At 44.2% G+C, this 17,609-nt stretch overlaps 1 protein-coding gene across 1 annotated transcript in view; it reads left to right on the top strand.

Moving 5' to 3' along the window:
• The first annotated feature begins 4,894 nt into the window (after nucleotides 1-4,894).
• BRSK2 (BR serine/threonine kinase 2) overlaps nucleotides 4,895-17,609 on the top strand; it is a 163,662-nt gene continuing 150,947 nt past the window's right edge. Inside the window, exons 1-2 of the mRNA XM_029084586.1 lie at nucleotides 4,895-4,961; nucleotides 6,617-6,711. Of these exons, the coding sequence (XP_028940419.1) occupies nucleotides 4,895-4,961; nucleotides 6,617-6,711 (162 nt within the window). The remainder of the gene's footprint in view (nucleotides 4,962-6,616; nucleotides 6,712-17,609) is intronic.

The following is a 17,609-nucleotide window of genomic DNA, read 5'->3' as shown; positions in this document are numbered from 1 at the left end:
ATATAGGACTCTGTTTATTTTAAAGGCAATAATTAAAGATAACAATTGCTATAGAAAAATAAATATCTGTTCAATGAGAAGACTGAGTAATTAAGGGCAATTATTGGTTTCCACAAGTAGGATGCCTGGTAACAAAGTTCTTTCCAGTGCAGCTAAGAAGAGCATAAGATGCATATTGCAGAAATCTATGTGCTAGAAGAATTGGGAAGTTAAATGGAAGCTATTAATAAGAAATTATCTAGACCTTCCTTTCCAGATGGTATTTAAGATGCAGTTTTCCTGGTTGTAATATCTAAAACTTGTATAGGATTTATATCCCTTTCCAACATTCTTTGCAAGGATTAATCAGTTAATCCTTCTACAGCCCTTGCAAAGTAAGTAAGTAAATGTTATTATCCTTATTTTACAGCTGTGGAAATTGTGTTGCTGTGGGGCAAATTTTAATCTGTTTTCCACTGTTGTAAATCTAAAGCAACTTCACTGCAGTCAGCAGAGTTAGACACTGTAACTGAACTGATTTAACCCTAATTGAAACTACAGTGTTTGTCAAGATAACTATTGAGAATAAAGAGGAAGAATATTACATTTTAAGCATTGTCCCACACTCCACTTGATTTGTATTAATGCTTTTGTTTGCTTTAAGGGTTGATTTTCTAAACTGGCATCCTTGAAAATCTGCAGATCTTGCAAATGCTAGTGCATGTCGTTTTCAGGAGTGAGCAGCCATAAATACTTCTGAGATTTAGGACAACAACCTCCAATTTATGAGGATAAATTCCATTACTTGTATATAAAGATCATATATCCAAAGCTCATATGCAGCAATATGTGTACACACATTCAGCTTTTTAAAAAGCCATGAGTTTGGGTTTGTTCAGCCCAAGGTTTTTGTTCCTTCTTTAATCCAGATAGTTTGTTACCAGCACTAGTCTGAGCCCTGAAGTCAACCACAAATGGTTGTGTCTTACAGTGCCTAGATTAACATTTGCAGAGTATTCATTGACTTGAATTAATTGGCAATTAGCTAACTCAAGTTAAAAGAAGGGTTTATTTCTCTCTAGACATTCTTTTAATTGCTCATCCAGCCAAAACAGAGACTACTGGCCAGGCCGGGGCCTTCTGCTCAGAAATTTAAAGAAGTTTTTTGACAATGCATTCTAAAATGAAATGGAGAGCAAGCAACATGAGACAGGCAGACATGAGATCTTCTGAAACCAGGGGCTGGTTTCCCTACTACAGAAATTTCTCTATACTTACAGATAGGGCATTGGGTTGGTTTTATTTCAAAAGAAAATGAGAGACCTGCATTTACCATTGGAAAAATCATATCTATTAAATGTGGCAAATGTACCTCATTTTTCATTGCACTTCTTGAAGTAGGTACTAGCCTTATGTTTAAAGATCAGGGTAATGAGTTACTTGTGTTTAACATTTCTGAAAGACTCTGGGAACATTATTTATTAACAATGACTATACCATAAGCCCTGTATTTAAACAACAATGTTGTTTCATTATTTATTAGTCTCTCTCGCTCTCAAAATGATAATTTGTTTCAGATTGGTGTCTTTGGCAAACTCCAAGTTTAGACAGGATTGAAAAACAGTTTTCTCTTGTTCCCCGAATGTTTCTTTCTCTAATGAAGAGTGGTACTAATGGGATCATTAGTGAGGTGTTACTGTCCACAGTTGTGTCCCTCGTGCTGCTATTGACACAACTGTACAGTGGATATGAAACAGCACCAGCTCCCAACTCAGTGCTTTGTTCCGTCTGTGTTAGAGAAAATGACTGCACATAATGGAAGGCAAAAGGAAATCAGCCTGTTCTGAAATCCTGTCTCGGGCTGAGAGGTCCTGGAGGTGATTACCAGTTACCACACAGGCCCCGGAGATGACTCTGTGCTCGGGGGTTCACGGTCGATATATTGCCTCAGCTGCAGGGAAGCTTTAGTTCCTCCATCCCCACCGTCCTTTCTTCTTGGGTAAAATCAAGGATTCCTCTCTGTACTGCTACAGGATGGGCTCTCCACCCGTCCTTCTGGTCTAAATCATAGAATCACAGAATGGTTTGGGTTGGAAGGGACCTTAAAGCTCATCCAGTCCCAACCCCCCTGTCATCAGCAGGGACACCTTCCACTAGACCAGGTTGCTCAAAGCCTCATCCAACCTGGCCTTCAACACTTCCAGGGAGGGGGAAGTGGGAATCTGTCCCTTGCCCATCACATAAGCCCCTGTCCTTTTCAGAAAAGACCTGTGTATCTTTGCACGCCCCCAGAGTGGGAGTTACCCGCAGTGAAATGCACAGGCAGGGTTGGTAGCAGGTCAGTGCAGCATTAGGCCGTGTCCAGCCTGTGTGCTTCCCTCTGCTCTGCTTCCTTGAACAGCATTTCCCTTGTGTCACTGGGAAATTAACAATGTTAGCTTACACATCCTCTTGCTTTTCAGCCTGCTCATGTTTTCTTCTTTACTCCCTGACCTGAACTGAGAGGGCTGGCTCTTGTGCAGCTCAGTGGCTGGGATCAGAAGCAGCCCATGGGATGGGCTTGCAGCTCATGGGATGTAACAGCCTGTTTGACAGCCCCAGCACCTCAGTGCCCGGGATCCCCCAGGAACCACCTACGGATGGAAATCTGCAGGGTACCTGGAGGAGTGAGTGTGTGTGTGTGTGTGTGTGTGTCAGCTATGTGGGTGCTTGGGGGAAACTTCTGGTGCTCGATTCCCATGACAGCTTAGATTTTCTGCCAGGACAAGACCAGAGTTAACTTTAACAATCATGAAGATTACCTTCCTGCGTTTGAGGGGTTAATTACGCAGCTGACATGTTCAAAGTGTATTTGTTGCCTGGCAGACTTGCTTTAAGCCAAGCCAGTGCAAAATATCCTCCTAGCCACACTGTTTGGTTTCCTTTGGGGACAACACAGGTTGTGCTGGCCTTGATGTATAGATGAGCTTTACAAGTCAGTACCTAACTTATTGACACATTTGTATGGGAGGTTTGCTGTGGATTCGAGGTGCTCATTAACAGCTGTGTCTCCAGGAGAGGAAAAACTGGAAGATCCACAGCCTCTTCCAGTAAACACACCTTGGACACTTGTTTCCAACGGGCATTTCAGTAACAGCTCAGCAGTTTACTCACATAGTTGCTTCTTACTCTCTGGAGGAGTATGGCATTACGCAGATATATAATACATCTTGAATGGTTCATGTTCTCTGTGTCAGGAAAAGGGCTTCCTAAGCATCAGAAGCCCACAGGAGTTCAAATCCCCATGGAAGTCATCTCTGAGTAGTTATACACTCGGCTGGAATTACAGGACAGACACACAAGTCCTGAGTACAAAGCCCTTCCTGCCCAAGCTCAATTAGGATTTGCTCATAGGAGCAGGAGATCCTATAGATGGACTTACTAAGAGGGATATTTTTTGGTTAGGCTGGCATGCAAAAGTCAAAAGGAAGCGACTAGGGAAGGGGGGAGGAGGCAAGGCAGAGTGATATGTTTTATTTTTATCCGAAAATTACATTCAGTGAATTTAGTACAGTGGAAAGTGCTGTCTTGGGCTGTTCAGAGGGTTGTCTTTAAGTTCTATCTCCACAAAACAGATAGCAGTGACAGTGCATATTTTTCTCTTGATTTTTAAAACACGAATCAGGAGAAGAGAAAAAATACATCAAATCTCACATGTGTTTTCTCATTCTGTCCTCTGGTAAATCAAGAGCAATTTCTTGAGGCTGATGAAAATAATTCAATATAAAAATCAGTGTGATTCAGTATCAGTGTGATTTTTGCAGGCTGTGCAGGGTGTCTTCTAACAGTTGATTAACTCTTTTATTGGAGTAAACAGAATAGTTTAATCTTAATTTTTGAATTAAGTTAATAGCCAGAATCACAGAATGGTTGAGGTTGAAAGGGACCTCTGAAGGTCATCTAGTCCAACCCCCCTGCTCAAGAAGGATAGAGGATGCTCTGAAGATTGCCTGTACAGCACAGTGATGTGCCAGAAATTCATGGTTAAAGCCTCAGGGTGCTTCAGGGAAGACAAAGGAAAAACAGTTTACAGATCCACCAAGTTGATTGGGACAGATGTCTTGATTTGGGAGCAACAACATTTGAAAGCAAACCCTGAAGTGTGAGATACTGGAAGCCTTTATATGTTTTTTCAGAGTGAAGGACCAGTTACAGAGAACAGTTGTTTGTCAACTTTATTGACCTCTTAAAATAATGAGTCTGCAGCACGTTACAGTACAGCACTACGCCACAGATCCTGGGAGTCTAGAGATAAAGGACTAAGCTAGAAGCTCTGCTGAGGTTTGAGAGTGTAACTGGGAGCGATGTAAAGAGTGATGGTTGTGCTGGAAGAGTGATGTAGAGCTGTGATTTGTGCTGGAAGCAGGAAGGAAGCAGTTGGCACAGAAATTGTGCACACTTTCAACACGGGGCTGCCAAGTAGCCACTATCCACACAAAGGCAAAGAGAAGAGGGATAAGTAAGGCTGCAGCTGCCATCAGCAGTGAACATAGAGCCAGCAGTGCTGTGGGTAATATTATACATTTATTGAATACACAAATTCAGACCTCAGAGTGAGGGTTAGGCAGACATCACAGCATCTTCCCCCAGCTCTGCTTCTTGGCTGCTTCAGGCAGAGGCCAGGCTGTTGCTGTGCACAGTTTCAAATGGATTTGTCAGTGTGCGGCGTTCTTAATTTTTGTGACTTATGTCGTGGCTGAAAGTAAGGATGTCAGCATTTAACCAGGAGACGGAGGAATTATGTGACTAGAACTATCCAGAACACTTGAGCATGCCATAAAAGAGATGTGACTGCAAGCGGGTCAGGAGTTTATTTCTCAGCCTAATAACCAGTGATTAATGGTTCCCAATTTATGATTAACCGTGTAGCAGAACGATGGATGAGTATCTGGAGGAGATTGCTGGAGTCCTTGATGAAACTCCAGTTGACCTCACTGCGGAGAGTTTGTAGTAAGGCACTAGTCTGTATGTTCACCCCTCGATAAGAGGTGTGCAGTCCCATGTTCATTGTGTCACTGGGCTGCAGATTTGTTGTGTTCAGTTGCAGATAAAGCAACGTGCTTGGCTTTGTGCTTTGTGTCAGGGGGTGGGATCAGGATCTTAACTGCAACCCAGCCTAGGAGCTGCAAGCTGAGCTTGATGTCTTCTTACTGTGTGATGTCATAGAATAGAATCATAGAAATGTTTTGGTTGGAAAAGACCTTTAAGATCATGGAGTCCAACTGAAAATTGCTCATAAATGCTCTGTGGAGCCCAGCAGGTCTCTGTGGCACCAGGGAGGTGCCATGTCTTCTTACTTCAGTTACAGCTGAATTAGACTGAATGGCAGTTTGGCACATTGTGTGTGGAGTGGAATCAGATCCGGCCTATCAGGTGTTGTGCTGCACGCACACGTTTGACAAGAGTAAGAGCTGAAGCAAATCAAGAGATCTCCCTTGAATAGACCTACAAAGTACAGTTATTCTGGGTACAAACTTTCTTAATGGCAATAGAATTGAGAGCTTAGGAGACCATCTTAAACTCACTTGTGGGAGACATCTCACGGAATCAATCACAGACTGGTGGGAGTTGGAAGGGACCTCAGGAGATCATCCAGTCCAACCCCCCTGCCAAAGCAGGTCTACACCAGGTTGCACAGGAAAGTGTCCAGGTGGGTTTGAACATCTCCAGAGATGGAGACTCCACACCCTCTCTGGGCAGCCTGTCCCAGGGCTCCGGCACCCTCACAGTGAAGAAGCTTTTCCTTAAGTTTGTCTGGAACTTCTGGTGTTCCAGTTTGTGCCCATTGCCCCTTGTCCTGTCACTGGGCACCACCAGAAAGAGCCCTTCAACACAAGTCAGCAGATTTAGGTCAAAATTTTGCAGAAGATAATACTTCCTATACTTACCCCTTTCTTTTAATTCTTGCAGTTTTGTTCTGTATTTTGGTGATAGCTCAGACATCCTGATCCTGTCGGGGGTGTCCATATCCTTTTGCCAATATAATCATTTAACAGTTGTTTGAGGACAAGGATATAGTAAATAATAGCAACTAAGAAGAACTGTATGAGCACACACCGATGTTCATCCATGCTGCAGTGGCATTCATCACAGTGTTAACTTCATACAGCAGGGTAAATTCAAATAGTAAGGGAAAGCATAAAAAGTACCTTTTTATTACAATCATGAAAACTTTGGAAGGAGCTCAAAGAACATAGAGGCCATGTTAACGCTGCAGATGTTTCACCATCTAGTTTTGTTGATTTCTGAGCTTTTTGTTGCCATCGGGTGTTGGGAAAAGCCCTTAGCAAGTGCAGTTAAATTGGCAGAAGTTTACATCTTACTGGTAGAAAGCATTTTGAGTGGTGAGAACTGGAATACACTGCTTTAACAAAAATACAGCTTTAATGGCAGAAACTGTAGCACCATTAAGGAAGTTGGCAGCATCACTGTGGGCTGGAGGGTCTTCATCGCTCACAAGACCTGGCTGGAGGAGGGACGAGTGGAAACTTCTGTGCATATGAGTTGCCAACTGCTGGGTGGTGTATTAATAGCAGAAATCTCCCCAGCAGCTTTCTCTAATCAACTCTGCCTTTCTCTTTTGCTGTTTCTCCTACAGGGCTTGTGAAGTTGGGCGTTCACTGTGTCACGTGTCAGAAGGTTGCGATAAAAATTGTCAACAGAGAGAAGCTCAGCGAGTCGGTGCTAATGAAGGTAATTTTCTAATGGGAGATTTAAGAAAAAATTAAGTTCTTGGCTCTGTGTCTTCTGTTCCATGCAAAATTAATATCTTTAATTACATATAACAAACATCCCTGTCAGTACCAGGATTATGTGAAGCATAATAACAATAATTTAGTTATGGAGGAGGCTGGGGCAGCTGAAATTAAATGGGAGTATGGCTGTGCTTTGGGAACAATAAATAAATGGTCAGCTGCAGCGTCGTTGCTTCTCTGCTGAGGCAGATGTGTGTTGGGCATCTGCCCTCCAGCGCTGCAACAGCACATAATAGTTGTGGCATGTTGCAGAGGGAGGTGTACCAACGTCAGTAGGAAGAGACTGTTGGTGAGTCTGTTGTTCGAATACTCGTGCTACTTGCTCTGCTGCACAGGTTCCTTATGATCTGATGCTCCAAGGTGTGTGACTGGTGAAAGCTGTTGTAATTCTGTTAACAATCCACAGAGCTGTGCCATTGGAAACCATCAAAGCGTCTGTCTGTTGGTGGTCCCAATGACTGGAGCATTCAGAAGACTCTAATTTCTATTCTTTTTTTTTCAGGATTCACTATATTTTTTACCATATGACATGGAAAGAGATTTCTGGTTTACTGTTGGCTTTTAATAGATGTTTTATTTTTGAAGAATTGCCAAGCAGTTAATTCCTAGAGCTTGGAATTCCATTGATGGACATTGTTCAGTGTTCAAATACTGATGCTAACAAGCCATCATACAGTGGATGTTTATAGCATTATGGTTATTTAAAGATAGGCAATAGTCTTTTTTTTTTTTTTAATAATGCTTAATCTTTTTTACCTGTCCTTGTGATACCATCTACTCACATAAGCGTCATTGAAAAACCTAGAAATAAAATAAATATATGCATACAAGTTTATTCATGGGATTTGGTAACAGGAAAGGCTAAATTCAGCTTGATGGGAGGGAACACAACTGCAGTGCAATCAGCAGAATTCTATCAAGCTGTCACCTGCAGATGACACTCACAGGTCTGCACGCAGCGTAGGACACTTCAGGGAAGTGACTCCCCCACAAGCACGGGGAGCACAGATCTTTACGCTGCTTTTTCTTATACGTACTTCTGTGTCAGCTGTTTTCCACCACGAGTAAGTACAGCAACCTTACTGGGAGCAGAAAGAAAATGGAGATTAAAGGCTTATACAGTCAATGAATGTTACACATACAATGCAAGTCTCTTTTTTTCAGAGAAAGATTCTTAAAGTTTCTATTCAGTTGTGAGGTGTTCAGACTTACCTTCCTGAAATTTCAGTGAAGTACTCCCTCTCCTGCAGCACTGTGGATTCAAACACTCTTCTAATACAGACCAAAAGTTAGAAAGTGAAATAGGTAAAGAAAACTGCAACTTTAAAGGGAGATTCAGCAGATGGATGGAACACAATGAAAGCAAACAAGGTGTGTAAATGGCAAAATGTGAATGAGGCTCTAAACACTTTGATTATTTTCCAGAGTAACTTAGTAGAAATATTTTTTAAAATGTGAGCATTGTGTTTACTGCGAGACACGGTCTGGCATTTGTATAAAACATTTTATTTACCTTATTGATTTTCAGGGTAGGAGGCAAATCACTTAGCATAGCAAAGTGATCTCTGTGCTTTAGTTGTGTTGCATTACCTCGGCTGTAGTATGAAATCTGAGGAGTGAAACGGTGTGTTAGGCCCTTGTTTACACCGCCGTGCGCTGAAGCGTGCCGTGTTTGCTGAAAGATTGTACAGCATCCTTCTCCGGAAGAAACCATGCATTGGATTGTGATTCTCATTTTCAGATCATTATTGGTCACGTTGGCTCTTTCAAGGATTCTGTTCTCTGTGCCCAGGAGGTTGGAACAACAGATGGGATTGAAGTGATCTGCCCAGTTCTTGCATAAACTCAGTAACCAGCTGTCTTTTCAGGAATACCCTGTGTCTGATGGTCACAGACAGGGCCTGAGACTTCTAACTGAACTGGGAATTGACTGTACTGTTACCCAGCTTAATCCAGCCCGGCCAAAGGGGAGAAATGCTTGCAGCTTTCAGCAGTCCCAGTGTGCCCAGTGCCAAGCATCCAGCTGACAGCTTGCTGTGTGGAGTCAGCAGCCACAGGGAAATAGCCAGCAGTCAAGCCAAGTCATGGTGGTGTGGTGGCATTCCCACTTCGCAAATCTTCCCACTAGCTTATCAGTTCCAGTGACTCTCTTTGCCAGTGGGCCGTGCACAACAGTCCCTGGAGCCAAATGATTCAAGACCACAGCTACTCTCCCAAGCCAGGCTCAGACTGATGGATTTTGCTTTAATCCATCCTTGGACAGAAAAACTGGATCTGACAAATAGGCACACCTGCTACATGAAGCTGTAACGCTGCACTGCTGTGGCCATTTATCCTAGAGCATAAGGATGAAGTCTGCTCCTGGTCCTTTCAACATCTAAAATGACAGGCACAAGCATATAGAGCAGGCTGCTTTCTCAGCCATCATTATTCTGTTTTGACTTGCTGCTTATAGCCTTCATTTCTCCAGTGTTTCTGCAGTGTTTGATTCTGTACGTTCAGGGAACTGTCCCTTCTTTCTGCAGCTGCTCTTCATCTGAGCTGTGCAGAATTGAGAGGCATTTGGTGAAGTGCTTTCTAATCATAACGTCGTCGTATCGATATTTCTGGAGAGAAGTATTTGGAATTGAAGCAGCTGGTGTCAATTAGCAGAACTGCTGCTATGGAGATGATGCACGGGCAGGCAGGATGCAGCGCAAGCTGCGGTAGATGGAGCCCCGTCACAGGACGGGGCTGCTGGATGCACACGCCAGCCTTTTGCTTTGTCATGCCCTTACTTGCTCAACACAGGCTGGGGAGCCGTGTGCCTTCCCCCCACCTCCATCCTGTGACTGTTGGGGAGCTGGGTTTTGGGGCAAAGCTATAAATGTCATTTCACAGATGAGAACAGAAGGGCTGGTGCTGTTCTGGCTTCTGCTTTCACAACTGGTAAAAGCTTCAGCTGGTTTCTTCAGCCCCCACTGATGTGGAGACCTGGCTCCCACGGTACCTCTAGGTTGCTCTAGCACAAATTGACAGGAAGATTTCAGAAAGGAGTGTGTTATAGGGAGCATCTTGAGACTGAAATAGGGTTCATTAATTTCCCTAAATTACTTCTGGATTGCTGAGAGGGAAATCAGGCCCAGAAGAGCTGAATGTGTCCATCAAGCAGTAAGTTGTCCTGAACAGGCAGATTCACTACTGATGGTTGCATTTTCAATACCAGCACAAGCATTTGCAGTTCAGAACTTCAGAATATAAAGGTTAAAGCAAATCTTTCCTTGTTTGGAAACATTGAGCCCTCTCATGAGATGTATTCAGAAAAGTCCTTTCCTCTCTACCACCTCACCAGTTCTCTTCCACTCCCTCCTTCCCAAGAATAAACAACAACAAAACCACTACTCTTTTGGTGATCCATCAGATGAAATACTCTTTGGATAGACAGTGGCAGTAGAAGCAGTGGGGATGAAGAGTGAGAAGGGGACAGCTGGCCTTGGACTAATTACTTGAGCACACCAGCATCCTGAGAAAGCCACAGCTGTCCCAGGCTTGGTGACAGGAGCCCAGAGCTCCATATGTGTGTTTGGTGTCTATCTGCCTTTTGTTTGTTCCGACCGAGTCCTCCAGTGCTGGCCTTGAAGTGAGGCAGGTATTTCCAGGGTGAGGGATGGGAATAACCCCAGTCCCTTCCACACTTCTCTTGTGGAGCCCGACTCAAACATGGGTGGTGGGTTTGGGGGAGGTTGGTTGGTTGGTTAGTTGGTTGTTTTAGTGCCTTGTGGTGCTCTGCTTCCAAAAAGCTCTGCAAAGGTGCAGTGTGTGTTCTTAAACAGGGAGGATCATGCCATGGTCACTGTTGGAGAGCACTGATTGCCTGAAATAACGGAGTGGAGGGATGGGTAGCAGGATGGAGTGGCAGCTTCTTGGAACTGTCAAGATGACTTATGAAAGCATGCTTGTAATTAGGCACTGCTTTGCATGGTCTTTTCTTCATCTCTTGCTTCTCCCTGAGCTTCTATTTCAATAGCTACTTATTTCTTTACTACCTTGTCCTACTCTGAGTCTTTCCTTCCTTCTCCTTTTTCTTTCAGTTGTTATTTTGCTGCTTTTTAACCCTCTTCATTCTTCTTTTCTCCTCCATTCTGTGATTTCTTCCTTTTTTAATCTGTCTTTTCCCCTTTTTCTACACAAAGTCATGTAAGAACTGTCATTGTTCCGTTGCAAAAACTACTGAAATGTAGCATGTCTGGTTGAAGTGCCCATTCTTCAAGGATAAAATTTAGAAATTGCGCACAATTGAGAAGGTATCTGAGAGATACCTACATAAACAATCAGATCATATGTTTTATGAGAGACTCAAGAGACTCAATCTACCTAATTTATTAGATAGCAGGTTAAGTCATAACTTAATCACGGTCTGTAAATACTGATAAGGAGGACAGGCATTTGATAATAGAGGATATTACAGTCTTGGAGACAAAAAGCTCATTGGAAACCAATAGTTGTAAGCTGTAGGTAGATTAAATATAGACATACTACGCCTATTTGACCACTGGGTGAAGTTTCTAATTGGAACAAGCCACTCAGAGCTCTGGTGAGTTTTTTCCCCTGGAAGACTATTAAACTTCATCTTAAACTGCTGTGTGTTTTCCTAAAACCTAGATCGTGGTTCAGCTTCAGCTGCTGGGCTTGCAGCAGGGAGTAGTTGGAGATTATTTCCTTATCCGTGCTGTGCATTAGCTCTGACTAGGTTAGTGCAACAGCCTCTCTGGCCTTAAAATCCATGGAGCTGTGAATTTCTAATCACACACTTGAAATCTGTAAAAAGTCACTTATCTCTGTCTAGAGCATAAGAGAGGCACTTGTGCAAGGTATGTACAGAAGCAGAAATTTAGGCTCCCCAAGCAAAGCTAAAGGAGAGAATACTGGATAGCAGCACCTTGGCTTTGGAATACCTCATTTTCAGACTGTTCAAACAAACCACTGTGATATTGGCTGACCTGCCTGTCCTCAGCTGCTGTCTGGAGGCCTGGTCTACAGAAATGATTACCAGGATATCAGAACAATGTTGGGGAGAAGCTAAATCTGAGACAAAAAATGATTGAATAGTGTAAGTTCGTTCAAACTCAGCTTTGATCCTCACAAGGGCAGTTTTTCTGGACATGAGTGAAGCCAAACTCACCAACACCAACCCTGAATTTTTTCTTAATGCATTCAATCGTAGCCTAATTGTTTTCCAGCTGCAGTATTTAGGAGTTTTAGTATTGATTGCAGGGGAAATGGTGTTAGGCTGCTGCTAAATCCCACTGAATACCCCTACCATGGGGTACAAATGAACAGAGAAAAGAGACTGTATTGTTTCACCAGTGAAACGTGTTCAGATTAATCTAGGATACTGGCACACAAGATTTTAGAGATGGTCATACTAAAAAGAGCAAATAGGAGGGCAAGTACTTCCCTTTCTTAAACAGAAGTCCCAAAGAAAATGTTTTAAAGCATTCATCAAACTTTCCAGGACTCTTCCTGATTAAGAAACACTGTGCTACTTGCTGGTACTCATCTATTATTCTTCTGATTGACTGGCATATTGCTGCCAGAGGAGAATCACCCAGAGGACCTTGGATTCATGGCCAAAAAAAAAAAGATGAAAGGATAAAGGAAATGAAATCTCCTCAAAAGATGTACGTACTCTCTGGTACTTGTGTTTTTCCTTGCTGTTGAACATGCAGGTTGCAGTGTGTGTGGGGATAATCACAGTTACATGGATTGTCCCTTGCACACGCGCTTGTTAAAAACACACACGCTCGTCCTCGTTGTGGCTCAGCTTTAACCTGGAGAATTACCACACGCTTGTCTGCTTTTAGCACTGGAAGAGCCCAGATTAGAAGTGTGCTTGTGTCTGTGTACGTTTGACAGCGCGGAGGTGGTGAACAAACTGCAGGAATGATTGGCACTCATCAAAGAACATGAGCGCACAAACACACGCTCACCCCTCCTCCACCCCCCTGACTCTGGGACCCTGGTTCATATTCCAGTAGCAACCCAGTTAGCACAGCACAGCTTCATGTTTGCGAGTCTCTTTCCTGAGTTCAAAGAGATAAAAAAGCACCTTGCAATATGAAAAACACAGGGAAAATAAAAGGGGCTTTTCCCCCCCCCCCCCCCCTGCCCCCCTCTCCCCCCCCCCCCCTTGGCTCCCTTCTGCTATAGGGAATTTGGGAGTAGGGATCTGTTCCTGCATGTATAATGCAGAGTGTTTTGTTTTAAACCGGAGCTAGCGGGGAGCACTGAAAGCCTATTCACTTGTCATCTGTTTGAGCAGTTAAAGAAGTTGGGTAATTGTATTTTCCTTCAGAGAAGAATCACTCTCCACCTCCACTTTCCACCACACCCACAAGGAACACAGTTTGAGGTTTTCTTAAAGAAGGAAATTAAACAGGAATCACAAGCACATGATGTACCTGTCAGAGGAGCAAACCTGTCAAGCGTGCACTGTGCCTTTTGCTTTCTAAAGTTAGTATGATCAATTGAAGCATTTGGGCAAGCTATAAAAATCCTTGGCCCTATTTTTTTCCACCCTGCTTTTAATTCCACAGCCTTGTTACCAGCAGTCTGGCCCAAACCTCTATCATATCAAACAGGTTCTACCCACAGCCCTGTGTGTGCAGACACAGAGACACAGGCAGGGTACCCTCCTCAGGGGCTGCCTTGGTGACACAGCAGGGACTGTCCCTCGTCAGCCCCGGCTGCGGCTAGCTGACATCAAGGAATGCTTTTTCCCTTCATTTCACTTGGTCATAACCATAATGCCTGGCCAGGGAAAGTCACTGCTCCTGTTGATGAGATGTCTGAATGTGCTCTGCCATCCAGGGTTCATCCACCTGTGAAGCTGCTGTCAATAATTAGCCTTTAAATCCCCTGTCTTCAGCTTTCTCTTTACCTGTTTCTGCTGTATTCACACTCTGGGGTGAGACAGACCGTAGTTTGACTTCACGTTGCTTCCTCTATCCAAGCTTCTGGGAATTCTCCTCTTCCTTTGCCAAAGCTTAGTTTTATCAAAAGATGCTGATTCACTACAATGTTTTCTGTGAAATAACTTTGGCTCAGTGAAGTCCCAATATATCAAAGACGAGGTTTCTTTTGAACTCTGGATTCGTAGCAGGCTGTTAGGGAGTCCTGCTCACCATTTCCAAAGCAGAGACCCTGAAAGCCCTGCCTCTGTAGGGACTCCCACCACCTCTGAACCCCAGGTGGTCAAACCAAGATGTAGGAAATGTTGAAACAGACTCCAAGAGTCCACACCTGGGCAAACCCAGCATCCCCAGTGAGAGATCACAGAATGTCAGGGATTGGAAGGGACCTCGAAAGATCATCCAGTCCAATCCCCCTGCTGGAGCAGGAACCTAAATGAGATCACACAGGAAGGCGTCCAGGCGGGTCTTGAATGTCTCCAGAGAAGGAGACTCCACACCCTCCCTGGGCAGCCTGTCCCAGGGCTCTGGCACCCTCACTGGAAAGTATTTTTTTCTCAAGTTTAAGTGGAACCTCCTGTGTTCCAGCTCACACCCACTGCCCCTTGTCCTACCATTGGGCATCACTGAGAAGAGCCTGGCTCCATCCTCCTGACATTCACCCTTTACATATTTATAAATATTAATGAGGTCACCCCTCAGTCTCCTCTTCTCCAAGCTAAAGAGCCCCAGCTCCCTCAGCCTTTCCTCAGCAGGGAGATGCTCCACTCCCTTCATCATCTTGGTGGCTCTGTGATGTGACCCTACAAAGCATCGCTACATGGGGGAGTGGCAGAAAGCACCAGGATCCGGATCCTCATCTGGTGTCAGGCTTGATGCTCAGTTTCCTGGGAAGGACAACCCATGGGAGTTATCCTGAAAGGTGAGGGGAACCCCAGCTGAAGGTAAGCTTCCAGGCTCAGCCTCGTAGAGTTGGGTTGTGGAGTCTGGAAATCTTGAGACTGGTATCCAAAGCTTGTAACCCCTGCTCACATCCCATAGTATGTCCAGAATTTCTGTTTGGCTGGACACCCAGTTGGCCTGGGAACCTGAAGCCCTGGATTCCCCCAGCCTGGGTGGCTGGAGCAGCAGAGTTGCCTGGAGCTGTAGTCTCTGGTAGCACCAGATGTGAAACATGGGTCTGGAGACATTGTTGTTTTCAATCTGGAGCTGCAGGGTGTTTGGTGCATTTTAAACTTTACTTCTTTTTTTTCTTTCCTGACTCACTGAAGGTTGATGAAAAATGTTTAAAAGCATTGGATTTTGATCTGACTTAAGCCAAAACCTCTTGTAATCTACTTTTTCTACAAGCACTTCAACCAGCTCTGTTCTGTGGTTAATTAATCAATCTGAAGAGGTGCAGGATGAAACCTATCCCACTCTGCAGAGAGTAGAGGATATCACAGCAAAGTGGGTTGTTGGCCACATTGACAGGTAGGAAATTCATTTTAGATTATGGATAAAATCACTTCCCAAATCTTTTAAGCAAAAAAGGACTTAGGAGGGCTTGTTTTCTGACCTGAACTACAGAGAGGTTTTTAAGTTACACAACTCATTATAAAAAATAATTTTCTTTGCTCACACAGTTTCTTCCTGGACTGAGAGTGAAGCTGAGATGCAGTCAGCAGTGTGAATGCAATATTGGCTGAACCATTTGAAATCCATATCTATAAACACCAGAGCAACAGCATAGGACTTTAAAAATCATTCCTCACCCCACCCTCCATGCTGGAATAAGTATGAGTGTGCGTTGTGCCAGGATGTGTTCTAGGGGCTTCAGAGACTATTCTGTCCTGTTCTCCTGATTCTGCCATGCCAGTGTCTGCTCAGTGTCATTGCAAAAGCTTGTAACAGTCCAGGAAGAGGAAGGTGCTGAGATCTCAGCCCTGCAACACAGCACATGCTTTGCAGGCTGATTTCATCCAGGACCAAGGGTAGCTTGGCAAGTGTGGTTTAGCTTGTTGGGGATTTTCTTTTCCATCTTAAACTCTTCTTTTCTGAGTTGCAGGTGAAAAGATTTCTGACTCCTTTTTACATTGGTTTGTATTTCACATTCCAGAATTTTGTTTGGAAACCTTTTAATTCTTTTTTTCTTTTCTCCTGGAAAGAGAACCAGCATTACATCAGATCAGCTTTAGCAGTAATGGGACAAGAATCATTAAGTAGATTGAGTGAGAACAGAACTGGCTCAGGTATTTGACCCTGCATCTCTTGTGTGGAATCAGCACCATAAACATCAATATACTGATCCGTCCCAATTAAGGGATGTGGTCCATCCCTGTGTATAGCAGGCAAGCCACTTGAGCAAAGCCTCTGTTCAAAGATGATCTTCAACCTTTGCTGAAACAACTGAGCGGTGCCTTGAGCACCAGCACTGCCTTTCTGTCATTGTCCTTCATCAGGGCCACAAAGATATTGAGAGGCCTGGAGCATCTGCCTTACAAGGAGAGGCTGAGAGAGCTGGGACTGTTCAGCCTGGAGAAGAGCAGACTGAGAGGGGATCTGATCAATGTTTATCAATATCTGACAAATATATCCCAAAAATATGGGGCTGGGCTCTTGTCAGTGGTGCCCAGTGACAGGACAAGGGGCAATGGGCACAAACTGGAACACCAAAAGTTCCAGACAAACTTAAGGAAAAGCTTCTTCACTGTGAGGGTGCCGGAGCCCTGGGACAGGCTGCCCAGAGAGGGTGTGGAGTCTCCATCTCTGGAGATGTTCAAACCCACCTGGACACTTTCCTGTGCAACCTGGGGTAGGGAACCTGCTTTGGCAGGGTGTTTGGACTGGATGATCTCCTGAGGTCCCTTCCAACCCCACCATTCTGGGATTCTGTGAAGAAGCATTTCTTAGCCCTGTGTAGCTTATGAGTTTGCCAGCTCAGACAAAAGATGTCACCTAATGGCTATTTAACTGGTACAACTGGGAGCCAAGGGCTGGCGTTGTACTGTCAGTTCGGAGATGCAGGCTCTTTTGGTTGGTTTCACATTCTTCTGTCCAATGTGAACATTTTGCTGATCATTTGTTAAGTGTAAACCAGGCCTCACTCTGTCTATCCCTGCAGTTCGTGCTATTAAATAGTTGGCACAAATTTAAGAAAAATCTGGGAAGGCTCAATCCAAGTGCAATTAACTGTGAGTTCCAGAGCTGTCAGATGGAGCTGGATACAATATGCCAGTGGGTTTGCTTTGCTGCTGCTGGAGAATGTTGCTTTCTTTAGTGGTAAGTTTTAAGGTATTTGGGCATTTCCTCCTTTACCGGGTGCTATCTCTGAACTTGCTGCCTTGCCTCCTGGCATCTGGAGATGCTGAATCCACAGTTAGCTTCTATTTAATATGCTGGTCTGTTCACTAAGAGCACTCCCATAGCAATAAACCAGTTTGCATTCCCCTGCTGTCCTCCCATGGATGCACACACCACGCATAGAGGAGACTCCAGAGTTTTAGTTCAAAATGGTGTTTCTTGTCCAACTCCAAGAGAATCTTCCAGGGCTCTAATGCTAAGAGAGCTCAAGCCCGTGCTCGAGTGGTCCAGCTCCCACCCAGTGACAAAACTGCAGGCACGGCGTGGCTGATTTTGCTCTGATGTGGGAGAAGCAATCACTGCTTCCTCAGAGCACCCGGTGTTCTTGAACCTGGTGGTGTAATATATAATATGGTATGTTCTGCAGCTGCCTGGGGAGGCACCAGCAACAGCTTTGTGCTGTGAGGGATAATGGAGGTGTTACCATAATTCCCCACAAACCATAGGGAAGGAGAGATTGAGTTTAATCTTGAACTTCTGCATCTGTTGCAGCCTCTTAGCGTGTAACGATCGCTCGGTGACATCTCTGTTACGTTATCACACG

Source organism: Antrostomus carolinensis, unplaced genomic scaffold (assembly GCF_000700745.2).
Source record: "Antrostomus carolinensis isolate BGI_N321 unplaced genomic scaffold, ASM70074v2 scaffold9904, whole genome shotgun sequence".
NCBI lineage: Eukaryota > Metazoa > Chordata > Aves > Caprimulgiformes > Caprimulgidae > Antrostomus > Antrostomus carolinensis.
Note: the sequence above shows the minus strand (reverse complement) of the source record. Positions and strands in the feature narration are given on the sequence as shown.